Raw genomic sequence first — 15260 nt, forward strand, 5'->3', positions numbered from 1 at the left:
CGCGCCCCGTTTCCCGGGACAAGGGGCTCTCCGCCCCGGACCCCGGTCCCAAAGCGCGGCGGGGTACGCGACGTCTTACAGTGATTATTTCTAATTTCTACAAGAGTCCTCATTGTTCAATATTTTTTGTATCTATTATATAGATGAAAAAAAAATGAGGCTCAGAGAGATTAGGTAACTTGCCGCATACCACATGCTAATATGCAGCAGAACACCAATTCAGACCCTAAGCTCTTTGCTTCCAAATCTGCTCTCCTTCCAGTGTACCTTACTGTTGGGGAATCAAGTGTGGTTAAGTGAAGGTACCCTCCACAGTTTGCACTGATGAGCAGAGAACAGGTGTACTTAATTCATGATAAACCAAAACAAAGACACGAATCCCATTAAAAGCAGCTGGAGGAATTAGGTAACTAATGGTTTATTTCTGTGCCTCAAAGACTGCTAAAATTAGCTTGGAATTCCATTTGAAAAATTCTTTAATTAATCATAAATTCTGACTCCTGTTTCTAAAGCAAAATTTTGATAGATGTTTCCAGCACTTGCCCCATGCAACTCCCCTTACTTCCTCTTTTCTTCAGTGTAAAAATAATCTCTTTTCTATTTCTGGACCCACTTTCTGCTTTTCCTAGCCCTGCCAGTTTTTATTATTACAAGGATTAGTTGTGTGAATAATTAATTAAATGCATTTTCACCAAGGGCTTTTTATCACTGTTCATCTTTCATTTCTTTATTCTTCTCCTAGGAGCTCCTGTAAGTCAACTCAAATACAGATTTCTTGCTTCTTTCACTTTGAGACTATTATTGGCCATCTTCTTGTCCAAGTAAGAATCAATATATTATGTTGTCTAATAAACTATTTTATAGAATGGCTTTTATAAGCCTCCTAACATAGGCTGCAAATCAACTGGGTAATGTATCCAGCTACTTCAAGTTTGGAAAATAAGAGAAATACTTTTTCTAAAAAGCTTTGCTGGCCAACTCCACCTTCTTCCCTCCTATTCTCATCTTATGCTGAGGGCTGTATAATTAACTGCTGCCCTAAAGCCTGAAACAATGGCTCACTTCTTCATGTGTGTTTTGTAATGTCCTGTGTTCAGCTCCCTTTGTGGGTGGCCTGGGAAGGATGGTTACTCCTCCTATGCTTCAGCTCCTTTGGCTTTGGACCCATGTGTGAACTGTATGCATAACAGAGAGTGGTGCACTCATGCTGGGCATTACCTGGGTGTGCTTCTAAGTAGATAGACATCTGAAATAATAGATGTCACGAACAGTGGTGCTGTTGCACTTTTCTAAGGCCAGGGGCCTTCATAGCTCTTGGTTTCTTGTGAAACACTAGTCTGCCCTTGAATACCAACCCCTCTTGCTTCCACCTCCTGAGTGTGGAAAAGTGACTAGAACTACCACATCTATTAGGAAGGGAAGAGAGCCGCTTACCTACAAGAGCTTGGAAATCTTATAAAGGAATGTATGGTTTTCCTGGCTGTTATTAGCCTTCCCTACCCCCACCCCCCCAAAAGGGTAATTTTTTTGTGCTTTCATGATGAAAATATATAGTTTGTTTACTCTTTTTTTTTTTAAGGATTTTATTTATTTATATGACAGAGAGAGACAGCGAGAACAGGAACACAAGCAGGGGGAGTGGGAGAGGGAGAAGCAGACTCCCCGCGGAGCAGGGAGCCCGATGTGGGGCTCGATCCCAGGACCCTGGGATCATGACCTGAGCTGAAGGCAGACGCTTAACGACTGAGCCACCCAGGCGCCCGATATAGTTTGTTTACTCTTATGTATGAGAGCCAGGTTCCTTATACTACTTTGATTCAAGGCAATAATTACTATCTTTTTCTCTTTGCTGATTCACCATATATTTCTGGATGTCTGGAGAGAATTTAGAATTAGAGAATTTAATTTTTAAATTATTTTTGAGAATGTATAGTGTATTCCATCACCAGAAACAAAAATGTGGATATGTGGATCTAGTTTGTTCTGGAAATGTAACTTTTGCTTTCTTTTCCTTTTTGCACAGCCTTCTGCCTTTTCCCTCCCTTTCTCTCTTTTGTTTAAAATTGGTTTATATTATTGATTGTTAAAACAGTACATTTCTCTCTAAAGTCTCAAAAAGTATGGGAAAAGGTAGAAAATATAAGGAATAGGAGAGGATTACTCTTAGCCTAGAGAAAGTATTAGGTTCATTGTTCCTTTCTCTAAATCAATAATTTTTTTTTAAGATTTTATTTATTTATTTGACAGAGAGAGAGACACAGCGAGAGAGGGAACAGAAGCAGGGAGAATGGGAGAGGGAGAAGCAGGCTTCCCGCCGAGCAGGAAGCCCTATGCAGGGCTCGATCCCAGGACCCTGGGATCATGACCTGAGCCAAAGGCAAACACTTAACAACTGAGCCACCCAGGCACCCCTAAATCAATAATTTTTAATGACTAAGGCAAATGTTTTCTTTTTTATTTTTCAGGTGCCTTATTTACTTATAACAGCATATGACATTTATAAGACAATATGTCTGGCAGCTGCTTGCATTTAAATATATTTAAATCATGAAAACATGCCATTCTTTTGTATTTACATTTTCATGAAATGGCTTTGCAAGAATTTTATACTTGTTCTGTCCTTTCCTGGTAGTCATTGAGCTCTGGTGTTTTGTTTTGTTTTGTTTGATGTATGATCATAAGGGTGCTTACTTTCTCTTTATCATTTCTTTGTTTCCATGCTTAAGTACTATATTTTTAATACCTTGTGATGCTCACAGAAGTACCCTTCTTGCATATTACATTCCTTAAGCGTGGGTGTGAAACCTTATTATTTTAGACTTGCTACGTCTGATTTTGGTAGGCCGTTGGCAGTGGTGGTCTCAGCATAGGATGGGTCTGTGTGCTCTGGGGAAAGAACATTCTCGGCTCACCCTCCTGCAGACACCCAGCCAAGAGTTGTTCTCAGTTTTCAGCCTGCCCATCCACCACCATTAGTACTTTGGTTCTCTTCAGTCCTTTGGTCCAAGGTGCTCTGACATTCTGCCATTCTGTAAGAGCAAAGCCATCGGCAGGCCTGGACAGGATCCTCTCAATCCTTCTTCACAATTGTATTCAACATCATGACCACTGCGTTCAGTTTTAGTGATTTTGGCCTTGGTGGTGGACTACTTTTTGCATAGTGGTTCTGTACCCCTTATCTTTGTTCCTCTTTAGAGACCATATAGCTCCAGCTATGTCTCAGGGTTGCTGTAAAAATAACATTAAAAATAGCCAAAAACTGTTTGTAAAACCTCATCACTATGTTGATGTATAATAAAACAGTGCTCTGTTCTTTTTGAGGCAGGCTTGAATAAAACATTCTACTAAGGGCAGCAGAAACTAAGTTTACTTTAGTTTAAAAAAGCTTATTATCCTACCCTAGAAAGAAAAAATTCTATGTTAGGTTGAATAATTAGTTTTTGATGACCCCATGTGGATTACTATCTGTCACCCTGTTTTCCCAAAGGAAAGATAAAAAAAAATACAAGAGTTTCAAAAATAAAAGGTCCCACCATCACAGCAATATAGAGCTGGGCCAACATGTTTATTTTCAAAACAGAAAACAGAGATCTTATAACAGTATATTGTTACCATCGCTGTTCCAATTAGAAGAAGGAGGATGATTTGATTATTCTGAAGTATTCTGTAATATATTACAGTGAAAATCTTGGGTTTCTTTATTCTCCAGTCTGTATTTGTAATGACTGTCCCTGAATTATATGTCATAGTATATTAAAAATTATAATAACCGGGGCACCTGGGTGGCTCAGTTGGTTAAGCGACTGCCTTCAGCTCAGGTCATGATCCTGGAGTCCCGGGATCGAGTCCCGCATCGGGCTCCCCGCTCGGCGGGGGGTCTGCTTCTCCTTCTGACCCTCCTCCCTCTCATGCTCTCTCTGTCTCATTCTTTCTCTCTCAGATAAATAAATAAAATCTTTAAAAAAAAATTATAATAACCGGGGGAAAAGCAATGCAAGAAAGTAAAATGTTTTACCGCCCCTCGCCCCCACAAAAAGGCATTCTTAGTGGTATTATATACATGTTTCAGCAAAAATCGAAACAATGAAAATTATCTCTGAAACCCATTTCTGAACAATATTTTCCAACAATAATGTTCTATCTCCTATTCACATGAAGGTAGACTCAAGAACTTGGTTTGTTAAATACAGCCTTGTTATTTGACCCTTGTTGGAATACTCAGAACCCGTAATGATTTTTGAAAAATACCGACTAAATTCTGCCTTATGCTGCTACCCTGGAGTGAACCCCCAAGAGTTCCAGCACTAAACACAGTCTAATGCCCCACAGCAGTTTTTCTCCAGGGGCAGCCCTTTCCTCATCTACATTAGAGCATCCTGGGAGCTCATTCAAAGGCACATTCCTTAGTATCTCTGTGACCTACAGAATCGCAGTCCGAGATGGGATCCAGGAGCCTGCCCTTTTGAGAAGTTCCCTTGTGTATGTTATTCTCCTCTCTACAGCATTTCAAGAAGATGGGTTAGAGGCTAAGGTGTGATAGCGGACACCACACGTGAGGCTAGCACCTCTGTGGCACTTGGAGCAGCCCCTGTGACTGGTTAAGGATGACAGACAGTGCTGCTTCTTTACCTCAGGAATCGTGACGCCATAGCCTTTACTATGGGCCAGGAACTGTTCCAAGAGTTCAACGCTCACGACCTCGTTTAACCCTCACAGCAGCCCGGGGAAGTCAGTGTTACTGTTGTCCCCATTCTGTAGGGGAAGACACTTAGACGCAGGTGTGCACAACTAACTTGCCCAAGGTCACGTACCTAGTGAGTCGGCTATTTTCCTGTGGTCCCAGGACACATCCTGTGCTTCTACAAATTGTGGTACAAAAAGATGGTTTTTGATCTATCCATGTTTTTGTTTTCCCTCCAAACAGAGCAACTTGTTACTCTTCAACCATTTGTCCCCCATTTTTTTTTTCCTGGAAATCTCTTGTATTCTAAATTTAGGTGATAATAGTGTATTAGGATCTGTATGCTATTAGAATTTAATAAATGCTTTGGGGTGTAGATTCCTGGGCAAAATTTAGAGTAGATACTTCTGGCAAGATTTAAATGGGGCGGGGGAGGGATTTGGTATTTCCTTGATCAAAACAGGTCATCAGAAGACCTTTAGACTAGGAGTACTCTGGGACCTCCAGGAGCAACCAAGGCCCTGGAAGGCATTTTATCTCCCCTTTACACCTAGTTCCTTTTTTAAATTCGCATGCCCTTCAATACCATCAGCAAAAATCTTCCCAATCTTCATTTCAAAGCCCCTCCTCACCCTACTTTAGACTTTTTTTTTTTTTTAAAGATTTTATTTATTTATTTGAGAGAGAGAGAACACCTGAGAGGGGATAGGGTCAGAGGACGAAGCAGACTCCCTGCCGAGCAGGAAGCCCGATGTGGGACTCGATCCAGGGACTCCAGGATCATGACCTGAGCCGAAGGCAGTCGCTTAACCAACTGAGCCACCCAGGCGGCCTAGACTTTTTTTTTTTTTAAAGATTTTATTTGAGAGCGTGAGCAAGAGAGAGCAAGCACAAGCAGGGGGAGGGGCAGAGGGAGAGGGAGAAGCAGACTCCTCTGAGCAGGGAGCCTGATGTGGGGCTCGATCCCAGGACCCTGGGATCATGACCCGAGCCGAAGGCAGATGCCCAACCGATTGAGCCACCCTGGCGCCCCTACTTTAGACTTTAAATGACTGTTTCTGAAATGAAAAGCAGAAAATCACAGAACCTAAATGTGTGAACATACAACACTGACATGCCAAGCACAGTTTTAACATTTTAAGTGTATTAAGAACATTGAAAATGTATTTGAAAAGTAGAAGGACTGGTAATCCTGTTCATCTTATGTCTAAAATATGTTTCTTTTCTATTAATAAATACAGCAGATGAACTGTGGGTAGAGAAGCGGTCATTTGCTACTCCTCAGAAAGATCCAAGAAGTTTGTGAGCATCATCTCTTTTATTGTGTCATTTCTGGTGTTAATGCAGTCAGACAGGTTTAAAAGTAAGGTCTCCTCATCTCAAGTGCCATTTCTGGAGATGGTAATTTGAGGAATTTGAAAAACATGGCAAAAATGTGAGCCAATTCAAAGATACACTACGGTTCATATATCCAAGGAAAAGTACTTTTTGATGGTTTTTCAGAGATACTGAAGAGCTTGAAAATACATAGATGGAGCCAGACTCTCCAGCCAGTTTCTAGATTATTACAAATGCATATTTTTCCATTTCCTGTTGCTGAAGAAAGACATATTAATACTTCATAACCTAACACTATACAGATATATATTCATTAAACAAGTCAGCCTTCTAGAACTGCAATGTAGCAGCTATAAAACTGATCTCGGGAGAAAGAGTTCTTGTGCTATTGAAGAACTTAGGGGATGAATATCAATGTCAACTTTGGGCCAAAATTAAGGTAAGCTAAGAATTGGTAAGTCCATCCAGTTTTCAAAACTAGTAGCCCAACTGGCATGCAAAAGGAGTGCTTTTATAAACAATTAATGCTCCTTGCAACACACAGACACACACAGAAGTTATTCATGCATAGTTAGGAAGTCATTTTCTGAGACTTTGGCTGGAAACCTAGCTTTCATGGATGAAGCATTTTGGGTAACATCTCCAGTATTCCCCTTGAGAAAAATGAAGTAATGAAATACATTAGACACTTAAAGTTTGCAGCTCTTCTTTCATGTGGCTCCAGTATTCTTTGTCTTGGCATGTTGTGATAGTTTGGCACAAAATAGCATCAGAAAAGCCATTTTGTCCTTGAAGATGATAGATTCTGCACACTTAATCCATTAATCTGAGCTGATGGGCTTTGCCCAGAGTTAAAATATTTTGTTCTTACATAATGGTTTTCTTATTAAATCTCTGAACAATACTAATCTTTCTGGTGACTACATTCAACCCCATATTCTAGATGTAAAAAGTAAAGTGAGAGAGGAGGTTAATTTTTTTATTTTATTTTACGAGGGTTCATATAGTGCTTGGTATACGTGCTCAAGCTCTCATCTGTTTTAAAAAATATTCAATCATGTTGTCCTCAGAAGAAGCGTATCATTATAGTACTATTAGCCCCCTTATATAGGTGAGAAAGTTGAAGTCAAGCAGGTGGTCAGCAGTCAAACAGACAGTAAGTGGTAGAGCAGGGGTCCATCTCCTGCTGTCTGGTTCCAGGGTCTGGGCTCCAACCACTGCCCTAGGCTACCTCTGTTGCCTCATACCAGACCACCCTCGTAGTTAATAACGATGAGCTAAGAACAGAAATGAGAATATTTAACATTTCCAGACCCCCTTTCTGGTCACTCACCAACAATTTCCTCCCCCACAGACTGCATTCTAATTTTCAAAGTGAAGCTTCAGACTGAAAGGTTTAGACTTTGGGAAGGTGGAGCCTTTGAGATCACAGAGGAGCAATCTTGGTAGATGGGATCATGCAGAACAACTTAGCATCAAGAATATTTAATATATTTAGTGAAAAAGATTGAAAGTGAAGTTGAGACATTGTAACTGGGTGGTACTCTGCTTATTTGAAAAGTTACTTTCAAATTATAAATCCCATTTCCTACACCTTTAGTCCTCCAGCCTAGATTGATGAGGTCAGAATACCTGTGCGTTTTACAGTAACAAAGGTACCACTTGGAATTAACAAGGAGCCATTAGTCTCAAGGTCTTATGCTCTGCCTAATAAGGAAAGCCATCAAGGCCACTACTCCGTAACTGATAAGGAGCCAAGCCACACTTTCACAGGTTTGCACACAGACATGGGTTACTACTGGAACAATAAAGAGTGTTGTTGTTAATGGAAATATAACCTATCCTGAAAGCTTTGAGATGTCAGCTTACCCCTACTCTCACCGAGGAGTTCTTCGCTATTGGTCCAGAAGAGAGGGGTGTGGTTTCTAATTTTTATTTCCTGGCAGGAGTTAGAGGAGATGATGCATTGACAGAGAGGCAGCAGAAGGTGGGGATCCTGTGGATCCAGGACATCTGGGCATCATTAGCCATAGTGAGGGGCCAGCCCACATGAGAGGTAGCAGGAAGGAAAAGAACCTTTGGCCAGATGGTCGAAGTCATGGCTGGAGGAAACACTGGCTTAATTTTTGGAAAAGATTTTTCTTCAAACTCTGAAATGATTTTGGAAGCCATTCATGCTTTAAGGCCTCGGGATAAATAATTGAGCTAGTATATTGCAAAAAGGAAAAAAAAAATACTAACTCTGTCCATGAAGATGAGGTGGGTTTCATTTATAATTCTCACTATTCAGAAAGCTTGCAAAACTCTCCCCCCACCTCCCGTCTCAAGGCTGTCAAAACTCAGGCTCCAGTAACTCTTCTGCGAGCAGTGTCCTTGATACTCACCAGGTTCAACTGCAATCTCTTCCTGCCATGCTCAAGTTTTAAAGTAGAACTCACTTTTGGTTGTAGTAGAACTGGAAGAAGCAGTTCCCTCATCAAAGATACATGTTGCAGGTTGTTGGATATTTCTCTCCTTCCTGCTGGGGCAAACATCACTTAGAATGATTTATTGTTACTCATTCAGAAGCTCTGCCTACCCCAAAGAGAGGCTAACCACAAAAATTTCCTCTAAAAGTGATGCAGCCACAGCTGTTTAGGAGTAACTCAGCAGTAATTCACTCTGGGCAATAGAAGAGTGATTATAAGGATATCACGTCTATTAAAATGTCAATCCAATTAAAGCATGGGAGAGAGCTCAAGAGAGCTTAGAGTCCCTATTCTGTGATTTGGACAGATTTTTTTTATATTATAGATTAAATCATAAGCAGAAAAAAAGTCTCTTTTTGCATCTCTGTGATCTAAAATACTAACAAAAAGAACAGAAAAGGTGCTTAGTAGATTTTTAATAGGTTGTCATTCGACGGGCTTTCTATGTAAACAGTGCATTAAGCCTTGTCGCGGTCTTCGAAGGTGGCTTTGTCAACAGAGACCACTCGAATAATTGAATGCAGTAGGTAAAAGCATGACCTTCAGAGTCGGCTGATGTGATACTCACCACCCCCATTGCCAAACTGTGTCCTTTGCGAGTTTCTGGACCCCTCTAAGCTACAGTGTCATTTGGAAATAAGGCCCATGGTGCATTTCACAGGGTTATTGTAAGCATTTAACCAGATAACATTTTAGAGTTCCTGGCATAGTGCCTGGCATAAGAATAAGCATCCAATCAATGTTAGTAATTGTTATTTTTAAAGATAACCCCTTCTTGTAACACTTGAGTCTCTCAATATTCAAGTTTAAACTGGATGAAGCTGGATTTGAATTCTTCCAGTCTGTTTGTATTTCACAGGCAAAAACCACTGCCACATCGGGGAAGGCCACATGGTAAATTACTACCTTATTTATTAACAAGATTACTATCTTATTTATTAATAAGGCGAAAGTCGAAGTTCAGTGAAAAAAGCAAACATGTACAGAATGACCCTATTTTTAAAAACATATATAAACTTGCTTGAAAAGCCATATATTCAAATATTATATTAGTTATCCCTAAATTGCCTTTATTTTCTCTTTTACACTTTTCCCCAGATTTTCTGCAGTGAACCTGTATGACCTTCTTATTAGAGAAACATAGCATATGCTATTTTTAAAAGGAAAGTGTAGAGTCAGAGTGGAACCAATCTGTGTGTGTGACCCCCGCCTGGATCCAGTATGCGGGGAGATAAAGATAGAGACTGTGGAGGTGGGAGCAGGGAACCCCAGGGATCGCTTTGTCCATTTGGGGTAAGGTCCTGTAGATTTAGAGCCGTCGGCATTTCGTAAGCTTCAGAGAGGTTTTCCATCTGCCCGGTTCACCAGAGTCTTGTTCTTTATCTCAACTGTTCCAAGTATGTAAATAACTCCAGAAATTGATCTGGTGTCCTGGGAGCTCTTGGGACCTCTGAGATCAGAAACACACCAAACCCTGGCTGTCCACATCAGCTGTCCCTAGTGATGACCCCAAAACGGACACAGTGTGAGGGGGCGCAGTTGTCAAGCGTCTGGAGCTCTGACTCACTCCATTTCAATTTAGGGAAATATGTAGTATGCGATTTTTAGATTATTTAATTTTTTAAAATCCTCATATTCTTTATTTACATTTCAGTGATGTGAGTTATTGCTCCACATTTGTGGAATATTTTTTAAACATTCCTAACTTTAGGGCTTATTGATTAAATTTGAAAAAAAAATTTCAGAGAAACATATTTGGCCATATTTTTGTCTCTTTCTATGACCGTAACTCTTACTTCAGGAATATATATCAGAACTAATACGTTTCTAAATTGCATTTATCCAAGTTGAGTGGACACTTTGCCCACAGAGCTTGGTGCTTACACGTCTCGAATTGCAATAGAAGTGGTTTTCCGTATAATTGTTTCTCAACGTAACTTTATAAGGAAACACATGTCCAAACTGAGGATAGCCCCACTTTAAGTTTCAACATGGTTTGGGTTTTATGGCATCCAAGATTTTCCTAACTACGCACCTCTTTTTTTTTCTTTCCTTTTCTTTTTTGGTCTTAAAACACGCTCTTTTGGCTGGTTCAATAAGTTGTTCCTGCCAACCAGTTGCTTTTATGGTAATTGACAGCGTAGCTGATTTTTGGAACCTTAGAATCTAAAAAGGCATTTTAGCCCAGACTTTGGAGAGGCCCAGCCAAGCTACTTGCAGAGTGAGAGATACAGCTGAGCTGAATGTAGGGCAGTCAGACCCTAAGTTGTCTGTGCATGTTAATTAACAGCAGTGAAACGTCTGCTCTTACTCAGACTTAAGATTTCTGTCTTTTCAGCAGCATTCTGAATCCTTTCCTCTCCTGTCAGATTGTGACTGGATGCCGCTCCTGGACAGGAGCCAGTGAGACCACCTGTCTGCAGTGGACAGAAGTGGTATGAGCCCCCTGAGCACTGGTGGTGGGTCAGTAGACCCACCACACCTATCTATTGGCTGGAAAGACACAAAATACTTGGATCAGATAAGAGCCAGCAAGTTTACACTTCAAAAAGAAAAAAAGCATAAGAAAAAAACGTCTTCACATTTAATAGAGTTATTTTTTTTTTAAAGATTTTTATTTATTTATTCATGAGAGACAGAGAGAGAGGCAGAGGGAGAAGCAGGCTCCCAAGGAGCAGAGAGCCCGATGCGGGACTCAATCCCAGGACCCTGGGATCGTGACCTGAGCCGAAGGCAGATGCTTAACCATCTGAGCCACCCAGGCGCCCATTTAATAGAGTTATTTAATATAAGGAGTTAGATTGTACATTTTCTGAGTTCCCCTCAAATGATACCAGTTCTCTAAAATAGCTGGGGTATTTCCCCAGATTTCATCCCAGCATGAGGACTAGAAAAACAACCTTCCCAAACCACCAGATCTTTATTGTCCTTTGCTTTCCTGCAAAAGCACAAATGTTTCAGAGTAAAAGGGCCCCTGTTTGCTATCTTCCTTCTGCTAGTTCTTCTGGGAACTAGAACACACTACTCTGCAGGAGGTGGCTCTTGGACGCCTAATATCCTAGTGACACCGGGCAACCCACCAATAACAGCAACAGCAAAAGCATGCCCTTCTAACACCAGTTTATGTTTTGAACCAAAAGCACCCTGGACACAGAGACTCTCCCCACCCCCCTCCGCCCCAAATAGTAGTAGTCACCTCTTTCTTGTTGGTTTGAAACGTTTGACATTGAGCTTTGTTACACACTGTTTTCGCATTGCTATTGATAGAGAAGCAAACTGTCCCTTCTATTCATTGCTTTTTACGAAGACCTTTCTTCCATTGCTGGGAAAAGAACCTGAATCTGTACCTAATGACATTGAATGTACCCGTCAGCTTTAGAAATAAAACGCAGGGTGCAATCTTTTGAACGCTGCTGGGGACATTGTTGAAATTTGTGAAACTAATTAAGAACACCCGAACAGGGATTGGAATCTATGTTTTACACTTCAAAGGTATTTTCATAGGCACCACACTGTAAAACACATACACCCAAGGAGTAAGCAGAATTTTATAATTTCACAGTTGGCTGTAGTCAACTTGTTTCTCCGTGGAACAAGTTCAGGGAAGCAGCCGCCTTTGATGGGGCTGCAGGACATGCAAGTTCACGCATCCTCTTAAATAGAAGCTCTCTGTGGACCTTCACAGTGAATTCCATGTTCTCCTTTCGCAGGCAGGCTCCACTCACTTATGGCATTTCTGGGTTCTGTAACCCATTACATATTTGATAGCCACAGGCTTCGTTCTTGTCGTCTGTGCGGTAATCACTCTCGGGTTGACCATTCAGGTAGGGAATCCAACTCTGGTCCCCTTTGAATATGTGAGACTGCTTTGTTTGTAAGCCAGAGCATCAGTTACATGTTCTTTTCTAAATTATGTTTTGTTATTTCCCTAATGTTATTTAAGCTTCATGGAACTTATTCTGCTTTTGCCAAGTCTTTCCATTGAATAAATATCTCCATAACCTATTGCTTCACTTTGGCAACAGAATTGTTGCAATTTGTGGGCAAAACTGAGCAAAGGCTTAACTCTTTTTTTTTTCCCTCTGTAAAATAGCCAGTGTTGCTGGCTTTCCTCCTCCTAAACAAAGGCCTTGACTCTGTCATTCCTGAGTAAAGATTTACAGATATTAGTACGAAACAAAGAATGACTTAACAGACACAACAGAGACATGCTATCCACATACAGAGTCACTAATACAAAATAAGCTAAGACACAAAGTGCTTAGACTACTGCCTGGCACATAGGAAGTGATCTGTAAACTAGGATTATTAGAGTTCTGTGAATTAAAAACTGTCATTCTCTTCCTTCAATTACATAAGTAATTGTATGATTCCAAAAATATCAAGAGCAGCAGAAATATAGCTAACCATCCAGGCCAACCTAGTAGGGACCAGAAGATCCAGAGGGTGACCATCCAACTGCTCACAGATTGAGCTGTTTCCCTCAAAGGACCCCTAAATGAAAGGAGATCAAAGAAAGGGACAATGTTTGTTGTTCTGTTTTGGTCCAGACACATAGCAACTCATTTATTCCTCATAACAGCCTTGTCAATTATGCACTGTTTTTGTTTTGTTTGCCTGCCTTCTTTTTTTTTTTTTTTTTTTTTAAGCTCCCTGGGTCCCTGGGAAAGGTTGTACGAAGAGCCCATAGTGACCCATTATTTTACCCAGGTCCACACCAGGATGCCTGACTCAGTATGCACTAACAGGCTTTCCTAATTCTTTTCCTTCCTAGAGGACACAGGAGTTTAGCTGCCTCATCTCCATGGACATATAATGATTTCCTCTTGACCATATATTCCTTGGAAAATTTTACCCTGGTTACACTGTATTATGATCATGTTGATGTTCTTATTCTCAAGTCCCATGACTATCTTAGAGCCCAGAACTGGAAAATTATGTGGCCTGGCCTTACTAGCCTTGGGTATTGTAGAGGGGGGAGAAATGCCTTCAAAAATATTGGGTTGGGGGAGGTAAAACAAAGGGAGAGGATGGAGGGCAGGAAAGACAGCTTTCCAAAAGCCATAGAACCAGTAGAAGGCCTTGAGTAAATATTGTGTTTTTCATGTTTCCTGTGTAGGGCAAAGTGCCTCATTCTGTAACTACTTGGTAATATTTATTGTTGTTTTTGATGATGATGGTGGTGGTGGTGGTGGTCGTCGTCGTCATGACTTAACCTAGTTTTGGAGTCTCGTAGGTTGATGGGGAGTCCCAACCCTGCTCCTTTGTCCCCACTTCCCATGCCATGCTAGCAGATCCTCTTCACCCTCTCTATATCTTTCCCTCCAGCATGTCTATTTTTGTGTTCCCAATACCATATTCTTTTAGCCTAAAAGCTACCTAGGGAGAGTTAATCAAGATCAATAGCCCATTTCATCTTTCTTGATATTGATGTTTGCATTGGTAGACATTAGTGCCTGAGAGAGGGAGGAAATCTACACCAAAAGAGAGAATGCATAAGCAAAGCTCACACCGTAATGCTCATTTCCTGCAGTATGAGGGGTTCCTTTGCCACTAGAAGGCTGGTGCCCTATTATTCTAATAGGGCCAGAAGTCCTGTGCTGCTACATTGAATCTGTCGCTCATTTGCTAGCTAGCCAGACAGAACTATTTGTCAGTACTTTTTCTGAGAGAAAGGTTTGATTCCCATATGAAGTCATGCATAAAATATTGAACCAGAGGCACCCTGAAGTTCTAGGAACTCCCTTATTTTATAGTTGAGGAAACTGCATCCCAGACTTTGTGGGAGCATCATAGCCTGTCCAAAGGTACACAGCAGGTGAGTGGGGAGTGAGACCAGTGACCACAGGAAGAGTTAGCGTTCTTGTCCCTATACTGTTTGCCTCCTCATGAAAGAGCCCAATTTCTCAGAATAAATCAACGTCAGACTTTTGTGTATCTACGGAAGCTATTTTGTACTTTATATTACCTGTTCTCATTTGCAGAGAGATTTCTTTTGTATCTTAATTTAAACTACTTTATCTTTGTAGAAAAAAAAATTAACTGATTTCCAACCATATTTCCTGATGAGCTTCTATTCCCGCTCATTAATGATGCAACTCCAGAGATTAAAACAGAAAGAGAAAAAGAAAAATAATTGAATTTTTGCTTGTCTTTACAGACACTCTGGAAAATGGATCCAATAAGGGCGACAGGTGAGAAATATGTTTTTATCTGCCATTTGTGCTTTTCACTGATGGCATTTTCCATGTACACTGCAGTGAGTTTGATCATTTTCTTTCTTTCTTTTTTTTTTTTTTGCTTAAATCCAGTGCAGCCAACAGGAAGGGACCAAGCAAGGATGACACTTACTGGAAGGAGATTAATGCAGCTATGGCCTTAACCAATCTTGCACAGGGCAAAGACACCCTGCAGGGAACTACCAGCTGCATCATCCAGAAGTCGTCACATATAGCAGAAGTAAAGACCGTCAAAGTGCCACTGGCCCAGCAGTTTTAAGGGTTTGTCGCTTTTCAGACCAATGGCTGTTCTTCACGTCAGTGTTTTCCCCTAAATCCTCCTCCTTAAGAGCCGAAGCAGAAGTGGAAATGACTCCCTTTCAAACCACTTCTTATTTTTAATTATCCTAACTAGATCATTTAGTTGCTTCTATAAAAGACATATAAATTATAAAAACCTCACTTTAATCAAAAATAGTAACTTATTTTATGTTACTCAAACTATGCATCAAGTGTCTGCATTGCCATTACAGTAAGTGCCTTGCTTCCCAAAAA

At 40.7% G+C, this 15260-nt stretch overlaps 1 protein-coding gene across 1 annotated transcript in view; it reads left to right on the plus strand.

Moving 5' to 3' along the window:
* MKX (mohawk homeobox) overlaps window positions 1-14985 on the plus strand; it is a 59709-nt gene extending 44724 nt beyond the window's left edge. Inside the window, exons 5-6 of the mRNA XM_021686527.1 lie at window positions 14648-14681; window positions 14799-14985. Of these exons, the coding sequence (XP_021542202.1) occupies window positions 14648-14681; window positions 14799-14985 (221 nt within the window). The remainder of the gene's footprint in view (window positions 1-14647; window positions 14682-14798) is intronic.
* The last annotated feature ends 275 nt before the right edge of the window (window positions 14986-15260 follow it).

The sequence above is a fragment of the Neomonachus schauinslandi genome, chromosome 5, assembly GCF_002201575.2.
Source record: "Neomonachus schauinslandi chromosome 5, ASM220157v2, whole genome shotgun sequence".
NCBI lineage: Eukaryota > Metazoa > Chordata > Mammalia > Carnivora > Phocidae > Neomonachus > Neomonachus schauinslandi.